The sequence below is a fragment of the Diadema antillarum genome, unplaced genomic scaffold (assembly GCF_040938485.1).
Source record: "Diadema antillarum isolate AM-2024a unplaced genomic scaffold, OU_Dant_1.0 scf00000026, whole genome shotgun sequence".
NCBI lineage: Eukaryota > Metazoa > Echinodermata > Echinoidea > Diadematoida > Diadematidae > Diadema > Diadema antillarum.
Window position 1 is genome coordinate 168,225 of NW_027270915.1, and position 21,046 is coordinate 189,270.

Below are 21,046 nucleotides of genomic sequence, written 5' to 3' on the forward strand. Positions count from 1 at the left end.
ACATCAGAATAATTACGAGCAGGTAGTAGATTGATTAGTTCCTATTATAACGGCGCGACAGCTCTGAAGAAGTGCAGCGATTCTCCCAGGCCCAAACAGTATCCCGGACTAGACACATTGTAGAAGATCCCATTATTTACCACGGGCACAAACTTAGGCAGAGCGGTTAATGATAGACGGCACTTTGATTTGCTCCTTCCACCCATTCGTGTTTCGCTCATGTCATTCTTATAATCAACAGCAATTTTACCCTTTTAACTCAAACAGAAAAAAAAAATAGAGAGAGAAAAAGAAACGGAGGGAGCTAAAAGGAAAGCTGTGCATGCGTATTCGAGCATACCCGCAGTCAAAAGGATCTCGCAGAACGTTGCGTCACTGAAAGTTAAGTGAATACTAATTTTGTAGAGTCTTTTGGAAACTACTGATAGAACAAGTACCAAGAAGAGTATCATTACGTCTTCCAACCTGCCAAATTGCTTCTGTTTGCTTACCAAAACAACAAACAAGATGGTGGTACGTCCTCAGACTGCCCGAGCACTGTTCCTGTTAATGCTACTGGCGGCGGGGTGCGACGGGTTGTGGCCACTCGGCAACAGGCTGGTGGAGTCCCTCGATGACGACCCGTGCTGCGGTATCAGCGGATTCGGTGGGATCAGTGGAACAAGTGAGTTCATGCAGTTGTGAAACAAATAACCATACCGAACACAACATCAACAACAATCAAACAAGAAACAAAGTGGCAAGAACAGAATTTCTTATCGTTGTTGTTGTTGTTGCTAGGACTTTGTTCTTGCTTTGATGTTGTATCTACAAGAAAAGGCTCTGCAATGCCACCAAATGCATAATTTTAGATGTTAGATTTAAATATGGTGAATGTACTAAACACGTGACTGAAAAGACAGTGCATATTTAAGTGTATATATAGGTATTCAAATTTTCGTCTGGTTGTAAAATCGTGGCCAATTCATTCATCAGGGTCAATCGCATATTTATACATGAGTCCATGTCTCTGTAGGAAAAAATGTATCCATAGCTTTAGCATTCGCTAGAAAGAATTTGTCATATTTTTGTTATGGTTGTTGATATGAATTTTGTTCTTACTTTTAATGTCATGTAGTGACAGATCTTGAAACATTGATGGCAGGAGAGTTTATAAAAGTTCTTTCCATGAAATGCGGCGACACCTGACCTTCTGCATTCTTAATTGCTGACTTACCATCATCATTCTTTGCTGGATTAGCAAGTTTATGTTTTGCTATGATTCTTATCATTACAAAAGCGCCTCTTCCCTTGCCGAAGACCTGCTACGACGTCCGGGAGTTCGGAGGAGGGCGTGACGCGGTCTACACCATCTTCGTGTCGGACATCGACAAGTGCGGCCGGAAGGACGTCTACTGCGAGCAGCAGCAGGATGGGGGAGGATGGACGGTGAGTTGACCTTTCACCTTTTACCCCAGAGAGAACAGAAATGACCATGTTTATGATTATCTGAATAAATTATGTCTATAGTCAGATAATCACTCGGAAACTGAGTCTTAAAAACAAACAAACAAACACAAAAAAAACAACAGGACGTTCATTCCTACAAACAGATTCGTCAACACAGTCACCGATCCCTTACCATGAAGACTACAGTCCCCAGCATACACTTCAGTGTAACCATGCTCATCGTCATCCTCACCAATATAATATCTTACAATTTTCAATCAATACCATAACTGTCACACATTTGTGTGTGTGTGTTGTGTGTGTGTGTGTGTGTGTGTGTGCGTTTGTAAGTAAATTTCTTCGAGACAAGAAATCGTGCCCGACTGCCTTATGTGAGTGTCGGACAGCCAGTAGTTTTCTAACAGATCACGTCGTTTTGAAATAGCACTTTTACGCAACGAGGTTTATTCATGAGATGAACTTTCGGAGGAAATGGCCACGGGGACCGTAAGGAGCGAGATGTCGGTAGCGATGTTTTGTACTGTACTATGGTGATTAATCATGACCAGTGGCGATGATGCTTTGGGTATCAAAGAGTTTCAAAACGACCGACAGAGTGGTCACGTAGCTGCTGTGGTAGTGTGGTGTTGAGTGAAATCTTGCAATGCATATCTTTACAGGTTAGCATAATGGCCATCAAACTAAACAGCCACAAAACGTTTCCATTGTCAGCATGCTGACTGTTGTCATCTTCGTCATCATCAGCATTATTACGTCATTGTACATCCTCGTCCTTATCATCATCATCATCATCATCAACAACAACATCATCATCAACAACATCATCATCATCTTCATCAACATCATCATCATCATCTTCTTCATCGACATCATCATCATCATCATCATCATCATCATCATCATTCCTATCACCCATCACAAGTGGCATTATCCTTATCACCATTACCATTGTCATTACTAGGGAGATCCCCCTATCTATCTCACGTACACACACCCACATACACACCTCGCTGGTCATTAGCATCATTATCATGACAGTCTTTATTCCAGTTGTCGTCATTGTCAACATCATGTCAACCGCCGTCATTAATGTCGTTATAAACTTAATTGGCATTGCCAAAATCGCTTTGTCTTATACTGACTACCATCGTGGTCGTTGTAATCATAAGTTTGGGTGGAGGGTCAAAAGTAATTTCAAAGCCATTGCCACTTGTCAAACTTGTGTCAAACGCATAACACTTGTCAAAACAAAAACTGATTTATGAGATACGCCTGGTCACAAATTTGTTAGATACGACATAATCATACATTTCTCAGTCAACTGTCAGTGTGTGCTGAGCCTAGTTATTCAAGTTGAGAAATCATCATCGATGATCATACACCAGTGTAAGCTTCTTTACTGCTCTTCTGGATATTTGGTCTTATTGAAGAAAATTATTGACACAACTTTATTACTTACAAATATGATTCAGTGAGATTACTGGGTAACCATTCATGTTCATTTTCTTTTTCTTGTTTTTGCTTTACACATGTTACACTTTCACTATGTCTATATTTCCACGTCGTACAAGCACAGCTTTTTAGTGGATCATTCTTTTCCGCCACTTGATTCATTACTTGTTGCAATCGCAATTTGTGCATTGTTTTTCGTTATATGATATCTCTACATATGATTTAAATTACTAACTGGTATTATACTTTTTTGACTTGTGCTTGTTGCAACTTGTTCAACAACATGAATCCATAAATGTACAGACGTCACACAATGTTTTACTTATTGTTTTGATTGATTGAGATAAAGTATGTTCAAATTAATTTGAATTGAATTATCTTGACTGGGCTCCTACAACTGTTCCAGGTCATCCAACGACGATGGGGAGGGAGGGAGAACTTCAACAGGCCCTGGAACGATTACGTCAAGGGGTTCGGCAACCTGCAGGGGGAGTTCTTCCTTGGGCTGGACTGGATCTACCGCATCTCCATGCAGCGGCGACACGAGCTGAGGATCGAACTGAGGGACTCCCAGTGGACCGAGACCTTCACAAAGTAAGTCAAGCCTGACATCAGAAGGTTGCAGGTTTATTTTCTGACATGGATGTAATAGGAAAACAGAAGAAGAAAAATGTAGGTCTACTCGCAGTGTGTCATTAGAGGTAGGTCGTGAAAATTGTCAGTCTTTGTTCGTTCTGACTTGTCTGTCTGTGCGAGAGTTTATTCGGACACCAGAAAGGAACATAAATATCATTGGTTATGGAGAAAGCTTATTTCTGTTAAGAATAAACAAGCTAAGCAAACAATCAAGTGCACATCCAATACCAACCCCCAAACAAGGAAAACGCCCCCATCAACTCAATCACATACTTCCAGCTGCACAATCGCAACGTTATTCGTTTATAAACTTTCGCTTACAAACATGAACCAAACGGAGAAAAGCATAAAAGCAAGGTGAGAAAACAAACAATGCACTGTAAATGTACATAATTATAAATTAAGAACTTTTCATAACTATTTGTTGTAAATACATCTTGGTTGAAAATGTCAGAGGTCTCAATTTGGCACAAGACATTTGTTTCCTCTTACACGCTTTTAGAAATTATATTATTTTTGAATTGAAAGGTTTATTTATTCATATCACATCTCGTAGCCCGAGGGCTAAATTGCATATAATATTACATAAAATATATACATACAAATTCAAACATTCAGACGGTTACAGAGTAAAGCATATGCACGTGTGATAGAATTGAGTGGGAAAATATCATAATTACGCAAATCAATAAGTTGAGCATTATCCGATATATATCATGCAAGATAAGAACATATTCCACATTTGTCAAAACAATCAAAACTTTATAAAAATTACTATGACGGCTGGTTTGCCTCTGCTCCAATAAAACTACATAACATCATACACAAAACATCAGGTTTGCATGATTGATGATAACCAAAAATAAAATATTTAACAATTTTAAAAATTTTATGAGACATATGCGGAACATTGTAGACTATACTGTATTAACAGGATGCTTTCCTTAAAATTCCCTCATTATCATTGGTGTGTGTTGTTGGTTTTCAGGTACTGGACATTTACTCTGAGTGATGAAAATCAGAATTACACCATGAAAGTGACTGAGATGGACCCAAATTCAAATGGAGGTAAGTTGAAATGTCAGTCTGAAACTTCCAGCTCGAGTCACGAGCAAATGCGTGCATAATATAGCCGTTAATCTATGAAAACGTTTGTTTGTTTGTTTGTTTGGTTTCCATCTGAGAAGATAGCTGGATAGCCCATATTCAGCTATGCTAAGCTGGTCTTCCATGGGATCCGGTGTTTGATGTGAGGCAGGACCATCCTGCTCTTTGCGATGAATGAATGAAGCGGGATCTTTTACGTACATGAGCTGTGACCCTCTCACACACGGGACCTCCATTTTATATCCCATCTGAGGGACAGAGTGTTTTGCCTCTTGCTAGAGGGGACGGTATGATTACACACAACATTGCTCAGTCCAGACTCGGGTTCGAACCCGGGTCGCCTTGGGTCGGAGGCAGACGCGCTACCGACTCACCGCCTATTTTATTCTGGTATACCACGCCTTAAACCCATGACTAAATGTATTTAACACTCAAGGCTTCTAACCATGTTTGGATAAGCTTCATTTTATTTTGATATGTTTATAACACATTAGAATGATTGAAACCAGCATGGCAATTGATTTAGGTTTTTATTTTTCATCCTATGATCGTGTTGTAGGTAACGGGCTACAGCAACACAGCAATGCGCCCTTTTCAACGTTTGACCGCGACAACGACCGCGTGCCCGCGACGAACTGCGCGCGTCAACACGGCGGCGGCTGGTGGTACCGCGGCAACAACTGCTTTGATTCCAACCTGAACATGGCTTACCGCTTCATGGGTACTGGCGCCGGAAGGCGGCCCGCTGGAGTTGCCTGGGGACAGCACGGGAGGAGAGTTTATTACCCCTACGTCGAGATGAAGATCCGACCTCTGGTATAAAGGAGCCCATGGCTTTGATTATGTCTATGAACAGAAAGTACTTTCCAAAGACGATATTTAGTGATTTAGTTATCTCATTTGTATTCAATGTTACGTAATGAAGAGGCAGACCAGGTCCTCAGCGTTCGTCGCTTGAGTGTCGTAGCCGGATTAAAAAAAAGATAGATACACACCGCAATTGAAACTTCCACACAATAAAGTCGTTGATAAGAAGAATCATTATGTAATATACATGACCATTTAGGAATATGTTTTAAAACAGTAATCCCAGTCACGCAAGTATCCGCATATTTTGATTAACTCGCGCAAGTGTGTAGGGGAAATGCGTGTTATAGCAAAATCAGCCCCTCTTCGACGGGGGTTAATATCAATCTAATTATCACTTTCATTCTTATCTACCATGTCTACCAGCAATTTTTATCTAAAGTTGTACAAATACCATGTAAAATCGGGTACAGCTATCGAAGTCCTTACATATACTAAACAGGATGTAATTGAATATTTCGTAATTTGGGGGCTTCAATTAATTACATCACAATTACCTAAGATATTTTCTTCCTGTAAAATGCTTTGTGACTGATGATAAAGCGATGTCTTAACCCTTTATGTGGTTAAAGTGTCAACCGGCATAGAAAACTCTATAGCTTTGTACACATAATACAAAGTCTCTTGCAAGAAAATGTTGAAGACAATACAGACTAGATTACAGAGATGCCTCTTTGTTACCCACATTCTGAGGGATAATTACCACTGAAAACTTTTAAGGGAAACTCTTCGCAATGAGGTTAATAGAGACTGTAAACCGAAGGTAGGGAAGACCAATGGTGACCCATCGATAGGTTTCAAATTCATGAAAGGCTTCCGTTGAGTTGTTTTTCTTGCAACTGATTAACAAATTGCCCTACAAATGCCCTTAAACACATTGACTTAAATAAGCACTGGATTGATCAGTGTTTAGTGTTCAGTGCTTATTTACGTCGATGAAGGGCAATTTGTTAATCAGTTGCAATCGATAGGTTTGCATATTCACATTTTACTCGTGAAATGTCACTGGTGCATCCATTTTTTATCATTAAAAGAGTACAAAAATACAAGAGATAATCTTGGTTGACACATATAATTGACTACATCACAGCTTATGGTGTGGAATAAGGGTGATTGTGCCCTTTTCGGAACTTTCAGAGCCTTAAGAAATTTGTTTTCTATTTAGTATAATAACTGTTCAGTGATTTGAATATCCGTGGTTGTTGCCTATATACAGCAAGTCTTTTTTTCTGTAGTTAATAATCTGTGACATTATGATGATTATTATATTCATGTGACGTTACTATTGTTACCAGAAAAGAATGTGAGTCAATGCATATGTAGCATGAAAGATGATGTTATTGACTCACAAATCATTCACTGATTAGTAAACATGAAAATTATTAAATCATGCTGTTATTTGTCGATGGTCCTACACATTTCTTTTCTCCATATTATAGACATTAATTTGAAGGAAGGGTTCAAGTTCTTTTCGATTCCACGTCAAATTAAAAAAAAAAGAAGAGATAGTGAAGATTTCTGCGCAAGTCAACATGGTCAATGAGAGAACTGTGAAGCGGTGATATCTTCGCATTATCCAATGTGCATACAATGTTGTTACTACTCATATCACTGTTTCGAGAAACATGAGAAACTCGCCTTACTTCAGGTGCAGTTCTGATGAATTTTACATAATTACTTTACTTTAATGATTTAATTCAATTCGTCTCGTGGATGCCAACTTGGACCCAGTTTAGACTCCCACTCTGACATTGTCTGAATAAGTTGGTTTCTCGTCAATTAATAGTGTGACATTATTTTTTCAGTCCAAAGTGAGTGAATATTTTGACAAGCCGTCCTCTTTGCGAAAGCATTCTTCAGTGATACCTTGGTTTTCAATAATAAAGAGATGGCATATTGCATTTCCTAGAAAACTGTCATGAAAGTGAAAATCCACAGAAAAGAGAGAGGGGGAGATGGGGAGGATGTAAATGTTTGTGAAATCTTCTTGAATTATATAAATAACCCAACCTTATTGTACAACATCACTCTGTTGTTATTGTGCTTTTTCCTTCCCGATCTAATCGAGTGTTTTTTCTATATAATTGTAGGCCTGTAAGACTGTAGATTAGCCAGCTATTTACGTGCAAATCATTCATGTACATGTTCATCCTTTAACCTATGCATTTCCGTACGCTCTACTTGGTCATAAAATAAACAATTGACAAGAACCACTTTGTATCATTTTGGTTGTAATTTCACCTGTGTTGGAGATATAAAATAGCATTAGCAAAATGATACGTGCAACTGTGCTTTCACTCGTAACAGAGCAGAAATGTAATGGGTGCAAACCCATGAAGACTTGATCATTGCTAACAAACTGATCCTGAAAAAAATCAAGAGCTGATTTCTATTAAAGCTTTGACAAATTATCAACAACAAAGAAGTCTTTGAATATACGGCCTGCAACTTTACTAAAAAAAATCATCGAAATTTTGTTTAAACGACGAATATCGACGTGGGTGAAATCAAAACCAATAGCAACCAGAAAGCAGTTGCAAGAGAAAATCTACGCTTTCCAACACGGAGATTTCCAGTAGAAGTGTTTCAAGACAATTTCCTTCGAAGAGACCATTGCTCATGCTACATTGGATTTAATAATAGCTACTTTATTGAGCAGACGGTTTTGCAAAACGACTGATCTTCCTCTCACGGTGATTACAACTTCAGCCGTGTCGGAAGGAGATAGGGCTATGAGGATTTTCATTGAAATTCTATACTTTCATTTTAGAACAGTTGTTAGGGGGTCACATGAAATCTTCATTGGCAAACACGAACGTTCCAAGCGAGTATGTACATGTACTATAGAGAAAGTATGAGAGTTGAGGGCTTCCAAGTCATCGTGGGACGTCGAGGAAACGTTAATTTTACGTAATCCTTCGGGCTTGTTTACCCCTTTGAACATCCTCCGTCTTGACTTTTTTGAGAGGAATCGCGACGCTGGCTCGTATAGTGGTTCCAAAGTTGGACTAATTTTAGAAGAACGAACTCTAGGAGGAAGATGAATCATGCCTTGAAATTATCCAGGGCCCAGGAAAGAAAGGAAAAAAGAAAGAAGGAAGGAAAAGAAAATACGTTCCGGAGTTATACGGTAATCGGGTCTGTTGCTGACAGATCAATCTGCAGGGTTGTGAAGACAATTTGAAGCAATGACTTTTTTTTTTTCGTCTACTAGGGGTGGGACAAGTCATGCATGTGTGCTCTTCATCATCTTCTTCTTCTATTCCTTCTTTTCCCAGTAACTCAATTTCATGAGTGGAGGCGTAAGCATAATTTCAATGTGTGTGCCTCCTTGTTTTCATTTAAAGCAAACTTAAAGAAGTACATTTTATTACAGTATACTTCAAATATGAACTAAAAACAAACAAATTATACAACTGATGTTGGTCTCCCGATAGCAACAACGCATATCGTCCCCTCTTTCAGTAAACCAATTTTATTATTCTAAATTCCAGGCTATCTGCCGTGCACCTTCAAGCACCTGCACACACATTCACCACCACCACCACCATCACACACTAGAGTTTATTTTCCCCTGCTACCTTCGCAGCAGAATTTATATTGTTACGAATCTAGTACGTCCTTATCTTTTCCTCGGGCCGGCCATCTTTTCAAGCAATGCTTATAATGGCGGCCCTCTGCATAATCGTTTCTTAACTATAAATATTATTCTTATCACTGCTGCATAGACATGCATATTGTATATTATATTTCTTTCATATCGTTGTTTATGCAAGTCAAAAGACTGTGTTAAATTTATTTTATATATTTCCTACATGTTCATGATTATGTACTTATATGTATCGTGGTTTATGCAAGTCAAACGACTCTGCGTTGAATTTACTTTGTATATTTCCTGCATCTTCATGATTATGTAACTTATGTATATTGATTTGCAGAAAATAAAGTATCTATCAAACAAACAAAAAATGTAGATCTGCATAGTAGATAACTTTTAGCATGTATATTATGTGCATAATGTATCTTATATATCTTGACAGAGGTGTGTACTTGTAATGGTTACAAATTTATACAACAAATTATGGACTGTTTCATGATCGCTTTGTTTTATTCTTTATTAACCTTTTCCCGACGGCATATATGCATTCTAAATCGACTGTCCATAGGTTTTACCTGGATCCAGTATAATCAATGTGTAAATGGATGCTTATCCGAAGTAGGCATAAAATGACACTACATTCTCCCCCTTTATTTCTTTAGAGGATAAGTCTTTGTAAGTTTAGGGACGTGGAAGGTGACATTAATGTAAAACTTCACTAGCAACTATCATAGTAATAAAGATATTGATAACAACCATAAACGTGCCCACCATAATTATGGGTAATATGCGGAAATGAAATAAGGTTCGTTAATCCTAAAATTGAAATAGTGGGACCTCATTCATTAATGATATTTTGGATTAAGGAAGCTTCGAAATAACAAACTTTATGCCATTTTCGCATCAAAGAACCTTCGGAATACCGAACCTTATTTCAATTTTGGATTAACGAACCTTCGGAATAGCGAACCGTATTCCTTTTTCCGGGATAATGAACTGCAAACGGTAATAATGATACTTTAACTACTTCTTTAATGATAATGATGGTGGTCAATTTGATGGTATTAACACGAATAACAAAAATGTATACAATCATGAGGGATATATGCAAGAGGAAAAAGAAAACCCAGGAGACGCCAGGGCCCGAATTCCCGAAGGTGGTACAAATGAAACCATGGTTTAAACCATGGACAAAAATCATGGAGCGCCAAGTGTTGGACGGAATATTTCGTTACGAAATCAGTCATTTCTTCGACAAAATGACCGTTTCGTTTACGAAATTATCATGTCGTCGACGAAATGTTCATTTAATTAAAAATTGTTGATATTTCGTTACAAAATAATCATTTCACGGACGAAATTACTGATTTCGTAATGAAATATTCCATGCGACACTTGGCGCTCCGCTGTTTTTGTCCATGGTTTAAACTATTGTGTCATTTGTACCACTTTCGTGAATTCGGGCCAATGAGGCAAAAAGGACACGGAGAAGCCCTCAGGTCGTTTGCTTCCTCGATAAAAGAAGGAAGCTGCATTATAGATTTGAACTGATCGGAAACATATAACTCATAATTCATACATTTAATGGAAGGTCAAAGACTTTCGAGGCACAATATTATAAAAAAGAAGCCGTTGCCTTAAACTATAAAATGAAACAAATCATGTCTGAGATGGGGATATAGGGACGCGTGCAAAGATGCCTTTGCCTATCATCCAATTCGTTCGTTTGTCTTGCAATAACCCGTACAATAGTCGCATGATTAGAAGAGTACTGTGAAGTTAATTGGCATTGGCATTGACTGGAGAGACTCCTCCACTAAAGGCGCAAATGAATAACTTCCCGGACAGAAAGGGGGGAGGGGAGGGAGTGAGTGGTGAACATTCCCTCTGGTCCCCGAGACAAGGGGAGATGGCCGAAATAAGATGAAGATTCAATAATGACTTTGTCACTTCAGAGGGGAGACACACGCAAGATATCTAAACAATTAGCAGGTTACAAAGTCTCTCTTTCATTTCTCTCTCATTTTCCAGATATATTTCTCTCTATCCGCCTCCCTTTCTTTATCTCTCTCTCTCTCTCTCTCTCTCTCTCTCTCTCTCTCTCTCTCTCTCAATCTATGTATTAATGACCTTTGCATTGTTAACGCTCTTGTTTAAGTTTTCAGTTCTATAAAATACACCCCTCCCTCCCCCACACACCCACATATAAGTAAACCAACCATAAAGGGAAAAATGCATACACACACACAATAATGTGGAATATTGTTTCTCTGGAAGGCCATTATTATGATTGACATTTAACGCCGGATTGACTATAATACAGCGTATCATTCTATAAGGACATTGCAGTCAAGCGCCAGAAATGACATCGTCGCAAAATTTCGATATGCTGCCAGTTTTATTTGCTTTCTTCATTTGTTACTCATTTTCGATTTTTTTTTTCGATTTCGATTTCGATTTCGATTTATTTTCATATTTCTCGATGAAAAAATACATCAAATATAACAAAATCAAATGAAGTACATGATATCAAGCTGGAGACATGCATAAAATATTGCAAATATATAAAACATATAGTGGTCGATCTATGACGTTTTGAATCTGTGAATGGATGCTAAAGAAATATGAAGGAACCTACTTAAAAGCGAGCTTGTTGAGCGTAGGTCCCAGTTAAAATCGAGTTAAAGATTAAGATGGGGAGCACGGGTACAACATTGACCAAAACATAGAGAAAAAAAAAAGTACATTTATACAGTTATATAGCAAATTCTTCTCTAATACAGATTTGGGGTCGGATAAGCCACATGCTGTAGGCGGATGAACCATTGTCGTTCTGGCGATAATAACAATATGACTCAATATATGATAACAATAATACGGTTAAAAAATATTAAAGATTTATACATTGCGTGTATTAAGGAGGGAACACATGCACCTGCAAATCCCCCCCCCCCCCGAAAAAAAGAAGACATTCAACAACCAGTTACAGTGCAGAAGAAATTAAAATACCAGCTGTTACCTCGCCCCAAATGTCAGAGAAGGAAGAAAATGCAATAGGTCATAGACACAGTGACAGAATTTGAGGGCACAAATAGCTGGTTTTAACATAACAACAACCCTGGAGTACGGTACAGCGGGATAGTCCTGTGCATCACAAAACAGATTTCAGTGAGCTGAATTAATGTAATTATTCAATAAATACTGTCTTAATTTGCATTTAAAGGATGATAGTGATAAACAACCTGTGAGTTCAGAGGGGAGATCGTTCCAGTATTTCGGTCCCGCATACATAATTGTTTTCATCGCGAAAATTGTTCGAGTACGTGGAAGGTGATAAGCGTCCCGTTGGCGGGTGGGATAATTGTGAACTGAGTAGTTTCTTTTGAACATGTGAAGAAAAACATCAGGAAGATCATTCGTGGAGTATTTATACATGAAAATACCTAGGTTGTAATCAAACAAGTCAGGCAATTTCAAAATTTTATTCTTGTGAAAAAATTCATTTGTATGAGATAGATATCCAGCGTTATTGATAATTCTGATAGCGCGTTTTTGGAGGAGGAAAAGCGAATCAAGCAAAAATCTGGACGAATTACCCCATGCAAGAATTCCATAGTTGAGGTAAGGGGAAATCATTGTTGAGTATATAATTTGTAATATATGTATGGGGAAAAAATATTTCAGCTTATTCAAAATTCCTATGTTTCTGGACAAAATTTTACTTAAATAGTTAATATGGGTTTTCCAGGATAGATCACTATCAATGTAAAGTCCTAGAAACTTAATACTATCTACCTGGTTTAAATTGATACCATTGATCTTAACATAATCAGAAACAGATTGCAGAGAATTGCTGAACAGCATGTAATGAGTCTTATCAATATTTAGTGATAACTTATTTGCCTGGATCCAGGACTGAACAAGTTTCAGTTCATTGTTTAACATATGTATAAGCGTGTTAGAGTTACGATGTGAAAGAAATAAATTTGTGTCATCAGCAAAGCATATGAAAGAAAGAATCTGAGACGAATTTTGGAGGTCATTTATGTACAAAATAAATAATAATGGGCCAAGTAGGGAACCCTGGGGGACACCACAAGAAGTTGTTTTCAAGAGAGACTCATGACCGTTTAGAGAAACATATTGCTTTCTATTAGTAAGGTAGTCTTTAAACCAATCTAGAGCTGTCCCACGAATGCCGTAATGGCTTAACTTATAAAGCAAAATATCATGGTCTATAGTATCAAACGCTTTTGAGAAGTCGAGAAAGACACCGATGGTATGGGAAGCTTCATCTAAAGCATGGGCTACTTTTATCAATGAAAGCTAGCAAAGCGTGGATTGTGCTATGCTGTTTTCTGAATCCAAACTGAAAATTTGAAAGAATTATTGCAATTGATAAGGAATCTAAGAGTTCGTTTGTGAACAAGTTTCTCCAAAATTTTTGAAATTGAAGTTAAAAGAGATATTGGACGGTAATTGCTAACCGATTCTTTAGCACCCTTTTTGAATATTGGAACGACTCTAGCAATTTTCATCTTTTCAGGAACTTTTCCAGTTAACAAAGATTGATTGAAAATATAAGTAAGGGGAGTAATTATTTCAGTTATTATATTTTTTAAAAGAAAAACTGAAATTCCGTCATCACCTGTACTTTTCTTGTTATTTAGTTTGCGAACAATTTCTTTGATTTCTTCCTCGATAATAGGAACAAAAAACAAAGTGTGTGCTTTTCATGTGTACTTTGTTACCAAAATCATGTAATTTTGCAATTATTACAAATATGAGCTGCTTGTACATTGCATGTAATTTCTCTGTTTATTTGATGGAGATGAAAATAACTTTAAATCTTGAATCTTGAATCTTGAATTTGGAGGTCACATCTGGCATTGAAATTAGGCGCAATTGTTATCGCTGCCATTGCCTAAATTGTCATTAATTTTCAGTTTCAGATGTTAGCGAACACAAACTTATATGAGGAACAAGTAGGCAGTTCCCCCCCCCCCCACACACACACACTTTTTTGGTGAAGAAAGGTCGTCATATTAGCGTCATTTATTTCCCCTCTTGAAAACTCGCACAAGCCCACAGATTTCCTAGATTCATTTCCTCCCCAAAAATATTCTCGGATATCCGCAAGTTTTTAAGACTGCGCTGCTCTGAATTTCGATGCCAGAAAAAAAAATCGACTCAAGTATATAAAGAGACAATCGAAGGTAACTCGATACATCATCTTCCTACTGCGCTAACGGGATAAAAACTGGTGAAATGAGAGCTCCACAATAATTTAGCAATAGAGATTTAGATTGATCACCGTGGTTTATTACTCTAAACATATCACCTCCAAACAACAAAATAGAACGCAGAAAGCAAGGGTTTTCCCTTCAAATGTATGATCTTAATTTGTCCAATTTTGTACAATGTCTCTGTAATTTTATATTAGTACATTATCAAAGTTCTGCTGATGACTTACAAATAATTTCTCCCGGTGATGACAATGTCTGCGTACTCATGTTAACATGCACACTCATGAAGAATAATGCGTAATTCTTGGACACGGCAGTTTGTCTGGGGATTTCTTTATGGTACAGCATTATATCAGAGTGTTTCTCTTTTTTACAATTTTTTAAGTAATGAGTAAAATATGAATTAAACAATGGAACAATTTGAAATATCCGGAAGTGTATTACTGTCAATAAGATAAAATGATAAAATATGTTTTCAAAATACAGATAAAATAGAAGATTTTGAAGTTCGCGTGTTTTCATAAAAAACAAACAAACATGTCAGTCGCAAAAGTGGGTATTATTGGCTTGGAGATTAGGTGGCAACCTGGGCCCCATTTCATAAAAGATGTTAGGATAGCAACTCTTGCTAGAATAGCAACTTCCCGTAGGAACAGCCATTCAGGAAGCTGGATTCTTGTTGTTACCATGGCAACCGCCATTTCAGCCAAGAGTTGACATCAAGGCAACTTTTTTTTTTTATTAATGAAATGGGGCCCTAGTGGCTTCTCACGTCTCGTTGGTTGCGGTGATGTCTCCTGAAGCCTATGGCCGGATTTCTGGGGGTCGCTTGAAAATTGAACATGCTCATTTTTTGTTGTTGTTGTTGTTGAGATTTTTTATTCATAAGTTGCATATGAGACTAATTATAGTTTTTCTCCGAGATGTCTCAGCGACGTCTCAGCAACCTTGCGGAGACTCACAGCGACCCACCGGCGACAATGTGGAGATGTCTCCGCAACTGAGAAGACGTAGCGACGACGACGTGTCCGCGACTTCCGGGGAAAAAAAAAAGGTTGACACCTTCTTTGCAGACATCTCGGAAGAAGAAAAATGGAGTCGCCTTCTTGGTGAGATCGCAAGCCGTTCTTTTGGTCTTTCGTGTCACACGAGTCGCGGCGATGTCTCCTCCAGTTCACTGAGAGAGAACGAGGCGTTGATGACGTCATCGTCTGTCATGATTTCTAGTGACTTACAAGTAAGTATTGGTAAGGTCATTTCATTTCTAAGAAATAAAGAAAATGAATCGCAGAAATAACATGTTGAAGAGTACTTCACTTTTATGGGGAATGGCTCTTAAGGTTTGTAATCATGCTAATTTGCAAATCATGATTTATGTTTTTCATCTTTTTTTTTTCAAAAGCAATTATAAAATTTTTAGGCAGTACATCCGTAAGTATCCCCCAACTCCTTTGCAAAAAATTTCGTTGCAACTGAAATGATCGTTTCGTGCTAGGGATAAAAAAAAACATATGGAATCTTAGATATTTGACTAAACTTCTCCAAGCTTGTTAGTTCGCTGCTATATTTATTTCGCAAAACTGAACTTAAACGTGAAGCAGCGGTCTCATTTCTGACGCGAGCATACAATGCGTACTTAACTGGCTTTAACGCTGCGGAACACAGAGAAAATGGAAGAAATTAACGTTGTGATAAGTATTATGTGACACCTGCAAATTTTCCCGGATATGGATATCAATTATCAAAAATTGTTCATCTACCTTGCAGGCGTATGTAATAGCATTAAGCCTATTGTAGAGGACTGTCGCGTTTTTTAAGAGGCAAATTAGAATATCCCCTTTTACAGTGAGTCATGAAAAAATATCCCGCAACACACGAGGTACTGTTCACGTGCATGGGAACAGGCTAAGAAACTTTCCACAACATCGTTTTGGTTAAAAGCATGCGAGAGTTTCAAGTTTGGTGTGCCTTCTCGCGTTTTCATGTGTACTGTGAGGAGAGAATTGGGTGATTTATTTGTCTTACAGAGAGAACTTTCAGCGATCGTTCACCAAAGAAACTGAAAAACAATGACAAGCGTACTACCAATGTCGATCCTCGTTACAGTACTACTCGTGACTCTGAACGGAACCGCCGCACAGTGGAGAGGAGACGTCGGCGGAGGTCGAGGAGCCGGGCGGTTCGGGTGGGGAACGAGGCCACCGTCCCGTAAGAGAGACTCCTGCTGTCGCGGCAGTGTTGGATATGGAGGAAGCGCAGGTAACTGTATTAAAGTTTTCTTCTTCTTTTTCTTCTTCTTCTTCTTCTTCTTCTTCTTCTTCTTCTTCTTCTTCTCCTCCTCCTCCTCCTCCTCCTCCTCCTCCTCCTCCTTCTTCTTCTTCTTCCGAGTGTCAGTCATCATGGTCATTGTGTATGATTTAATTCGTATTACTTCGTCATTATTATCATTTCGTCATTAAAATAGTAGCATTCTTTTCTTCACTATACGTTACCAGCATCTCAAATTGCACGTTCATATTGCTTTAAAACGAAAGCTGACAATGTCTTCAGCATACCATTTAGTTTGAGCAACGAGTATGCCGCAGCATTGACAGAGCAACATCTCATAAATTACCAAGTATCACATGACATTGCTACACTCTGTAAGCATGAAAATTGGCTTGATTTATACTTCTCTGTGTGCTGCATTTGTTATTCTAAAGAGAGAGAGCGCTATCATAATATCAAGTCAGGACATTTGTCTCTTTTTTATCTTTTCCGTTTCTACGGATCATTCTAAACCTGATGATAACTAATTAAAACAAAAAAGGCACGAATATTTAGTTATGGATTTAAACTAATCATAATCAACGTAATCTCAGTCAAGAAGAATATACAGTCATGTTAATCTGAGCTATGATGTCTGTCTGTCTGCCTGTCTGTATGTTTATTTGATTAGTGTCCTATTTCAGTGAAGTAAATCATGTACAAGCCATTCAATTCATTGATAACAAAATATTGTGTAAAATACATGTAAATACACTGATAACAAAAAAACAAAGGAAGTAAACAAGTATGGTGGTAACTGAGATAAAAAGAAAACTGTGCTCAGTTTTCAGTGGAGTATTAGCATCAAGAACTTATTGAAGATTAAAAAAAAAGATGTAGCATGTAAAAGATTCTGCTTGAGTAAAACACAGATCAACTGATTTATTTCTCGGTAGACGATTACATAATCATGTCAACTCATCAAAAGAAGAGCGTTACTGTCAACATAGTATTACTGTAAAACATGATATATTCGCGGCATGATATTTTTCGCGAATTGGAACCGACAGCCTTTTTTCGTGGCATGAAATATTCGCGAAGTGCCACTGGCGTTCAATGCATATAGTGTAAACAAGGACTTTCGCGTGCATTTTAATTTCGCGAATCTTGGCGCTCGCGAAATTCGCGAAATTAAAGTGCACGCGAAAATTCCTCGTTTTACAGATTATCACCAGCACTCTCAGTCGTCATGTATGACCGTATTTCTTTCTTGTACTACACCATGTAGCCCCAGTCCCGCTGGCCAAAAACTGTCTGGACATCCGCGAGTTCGGCGGCGGAAGGGACGGCGTGTACAGCATCTACGTGTCGGACCTGGAGAGCTGCAGCAAGCGGGAAGTGTACTGCGACCAACAGAGAGACGGCGGAGGGTGGACCGTAAGTCGATGTCAGCTGAAGAGGTTCAAATTCAAATTCAAATTCAAATTCAAATTCAAATTTGTTTCGTTTTTCCACAGTAAAACAATATGTTTGTTTGTTTGTTTGATTTATGTAAATGTAAATCTCACTTTCTTCAGTGGCAATGATAATGCATGTAAATTTGAACTTAGAAACATCAATTATTGAACCTTACAGGAACTATTACTTTCTTTAATGGAAGTTACTTTCTTTAATCGCGGAGTATCACGATTACGTAGTATGGTATGTAAGATCTTTCACTGTCATGTTTGATGTCAAATATCGCGGTATGACAGCTATAGAGGGCGCCATTGTTTTGGAGACCACAAAATTGGGCAGCAACCGCAGCTGCAAGGCTAAAAAGTCCCACACGGGTACCACAACTAATATGGCTGAGAATTTGGAGTGTTATGAGAAGAATTTCGATTTGAAAGAAGAGAAAGATATCAAGTTTTCCTGCATCTATAGAATCTGCTTGTATCAAGAAAGTTACGAGGTTACATTGATTCGTAGATGAAAGTTTGTGGACCAAGAAAAATCCTCCAAAGTATAGTGTTGACATATTTATTTTTGCATGGAGTGTTTATGTAGAAGCAAATTTTCATTTACCTTTGAACGTAACTATTTCAGTCTGATGTGATTTACATATCAAAATATTCCTACATGCTAAAAAGTTAAAGATTTTTATATCAATTTCATTCCAGGGCACAACATGATATATCTTCAACAACCACAAACATTGTTTCAGAACCATGAAATAAAAAAAATACACTGGCATGACAAGAAATCGACTTGTTTCCGTTGTTGCTGTGAGAACACTGTTTCAAGAAATGAACTGAGAAGATTGTGCTAAATTTCGCTCTTCCACCATTCCATCCCAACCCCTTTGTGCAATGGCAGGTGATCCAGCGGAGATACAACGGCAACCTGAATTTCTTCCGCGGCTGGGATGACTACGTGAAGGGGTTCGGATTCCTGGACGGGGAGTTCTGGCTGGGCCTAGAGTGGATCCACCTGCTGACCCACCAGGGACCCACGGAGGTCCGGGTCGAACTCCAAGACTTTCAGTTCCAAGAGGTCTACGCCCACTACCAGTTCTTCTCTGTCTCCGACGCGGCCAGCAACTACACGCTGACCGTGCAGCGATACGAACCGGGATCCAGCGCAGGTTAGTCTAACTGAACTTGGTGCAACATTAGGCCCGTTCACATACAACAAAAATCAAAATCACAATCGCGATCCAAATTTCGATTTTTTTTTTTCGACCGTTCATACACAGGGAAAAATCGCACTTCACAGCAAGGAAAGCTGTGGCCAAATTGAGCATGCGCGAAACTTGCATGACCGAAGACTGACCCCGCGGTCCCAATAATGTTGACGTTCACGCGCTACGAACGATGGGATTAAAATACCGATTTCCGAATCTCGATCGGGCTCACACACACGACGCTTGGCAAAATAATCGCGATTTTTCTGAAAAATCGCACTAATAGTGCGAGTTGGATCGCAATTAGGATCGCGAAAATTAGTGAGATTTTTCTGTCAACACAGGAAAAAATTTCGAAATGTTGATCGCGATAAGAAAATTGATTTGTAAATCTCACTTTTTCCTTTGTGTGTGAACGGACCTATTATCATGCAGCAAGGGGAGAGGCCCTTCTCATTGGTTCGATCGATTCGTGCTTTTGCTGCAATACGACTTGTGGTCAAAACTTGTTTATGTGATGTTGTTTCTCTTTTGTTTTCATTTGGTAGTCTATGGCAGCCACTTCAATGATTTAAAGACTGCTGGTATTAAAAAAAAATAAGAATAATAATAAAATTATAAAACTATTATAATTCATAATAGAATTTATCATAATCAATATTAATTTCTCAGCAAATGCGTGATGTCCTGCACTGCACTTATGACTACAGAATGTTGTTAAAATTAAAAAGGCAAAAAGACAAAAGAAATTAATGCTTGCTTATTTATGTAGAGCAATCACTCGAGAAATGAGAAAGGTCAAATGCATTGTGTGCCTGGCGCCATGCAGATCAAGGAAGTAACAATGATGAAAAAAAAACCCTAATGTAACCACGGCAATTGCATGAAATTTCAAACATGATAATTCTACAGAAAAATTTCTTATTGCGTTTATAGTGAGCAGTCCAATGTGAAAAGTGTACGCATTGTGTATGTAAAAAAATAGAATCAATCAATGGATATCCATAATTTTTTGTTCATCTTTGGCTTTTTCTCTCTTTTTACATCTTCTTTCCTCATCTTCCTCCCCACCCCCCCCCCCTCGCTTGCGTCCCGTTACCTAGGTGACGGCCTCAGCCCTCATAGCGGTATGCCCTTCTCGACGTTCGACCGAGACCGCGATCGCTGGAGCGGCAACTGCGCCTTGGAGTACACAGGGGCGTGGTGGTACACCAGCTGTCACACGGCGAACCTCAATGGGAAGTACCTCCATGGAGCCACGGGCGAATACGCCAAGGGCGTGGTCTGGAATCCCTGGAAGGGGTACAGCTACTCCCTCAAGTTCGTAGAGATGAAGATCAGACCGCTTCCTCCGCCGTTTTAATGGGGTGTACAGACTCGACCACACACCCATTGCCGTGATACCAGGGCATAACTATCAATCAGTGGACTTGGACTAGATTGAACGTGAAGTGATTATTTATTGCCTTAAATCGGCATCTCACTGGTTTTGCCAGCAGCATTTTTTTTTCAATGATTGAACCAAAGATGTAAATAAGCAGACTAATAACCCATGTGTATATTACATTCTTTAGAATTCATTGTCTGGCATTTCAATTCAAATTTCAAGTTCAATTTCAATTTCTAGATGGACTTTAAAGACTCGGCTGCCAAAATGACTCAATGGTCTCTCATTCCCCAAACTCTGTGTAAGAGATGGTAAAATGTGACACCTGCGCACATCTATTGTCATGTAACCAACGCATACTAAAATCATATGTCATGCAGTTGCCTTGCTGC

General features: G+C 38.6%; 2 protein-coding genes across 2 annotated transcripts; both read left to right on the forward strand.

The window, feature by feature from the left end:
• The first annotated feature begins 507 nt into the window (after nt 1–507).
• On the forward strand, nt 508–5,466 carry LOC139734448 (ficolin-1-like). Its single transcript, XM_071645236.1, has 5 exons — nt 508–664; nt 1,280–1,428; nt 3,308–3,495; nt 4,526–4,605; nt 5,204–5,466. Exons 1-5 carry the CDS (start codon nt 508–510, stop codon nt 5,464–5,466), a joined length of 837 nt encoding a protein of 278 aa, XP_071501337.1.
• A 10,976-nt stretch (nt 5,467–16,442) lies between these two features.
• On the forward strand, nt 16,443–20,630 carry LOC139734458 (microfibril-associated glycoprotein 4-like). Its single transcript, XM_071645245.1, has 4 exons — nt 16,443–16,614; nt 17,891–18,039; nt 18,961–19,228; nt 20,371–20,630. Exons 1-4 carry the CDS (start codon nt 16,443–16,445, stop codon nt 20,628–20,630), a joined length of 849 nt encoding a protein of 282 aa, XP_071501346.1.
• The last annotated feature ends 416 nt before the right edge of the window (nt 20,631–21,046 follow it).

Excerpts from the sequence above, each read along its gene's own strand:
- LOC139734448 (XM_071645236.1), top strand. The coding sequence starts at position 508 with ATGGTGGTACGTCCTCAGACTGCCCGAGCACTGTTCCTGTTAATGCTA. Across the intron at positions 1,429-3,307 it reads AGGATGGGGGAGGATGGACG|GTCATCCAACGACGATGGGG; the intron begins GTGAGTTGACCT and ends CAACTGTTCCAG. Across the intron at positions 4,606-5,203 it reads GGACCCAAATTCAAATGGAG|GTAACGGGCTACAGCAACAC; the intron begins GTAAGTTGAAAT and ends ATCGTGTTGTAG.
- LOC139734458 (XM_071645245.1), top strand. The coding sequence starts at position 16,443 with ATGTCGATCCTCGTTACAGTACTACTCGTGACTCTGAACGGAACCGCC. Across the intron at positions 16,615-17,890 it reads TGGATATGGAGGAAGCGCAG|CCCCAGTCCCGCTGGCCAAA; the intron begins GTAACTGTATTA and ends TACACCATGTAG. Across the intron at positions 18,040-18,960 it reads GAGACGGCGGAGGGTGGACC|GTGATCCAGCGGAGATACAA; the intron begins GTAAGTCGATGT and ends GTGCAATGGCAG.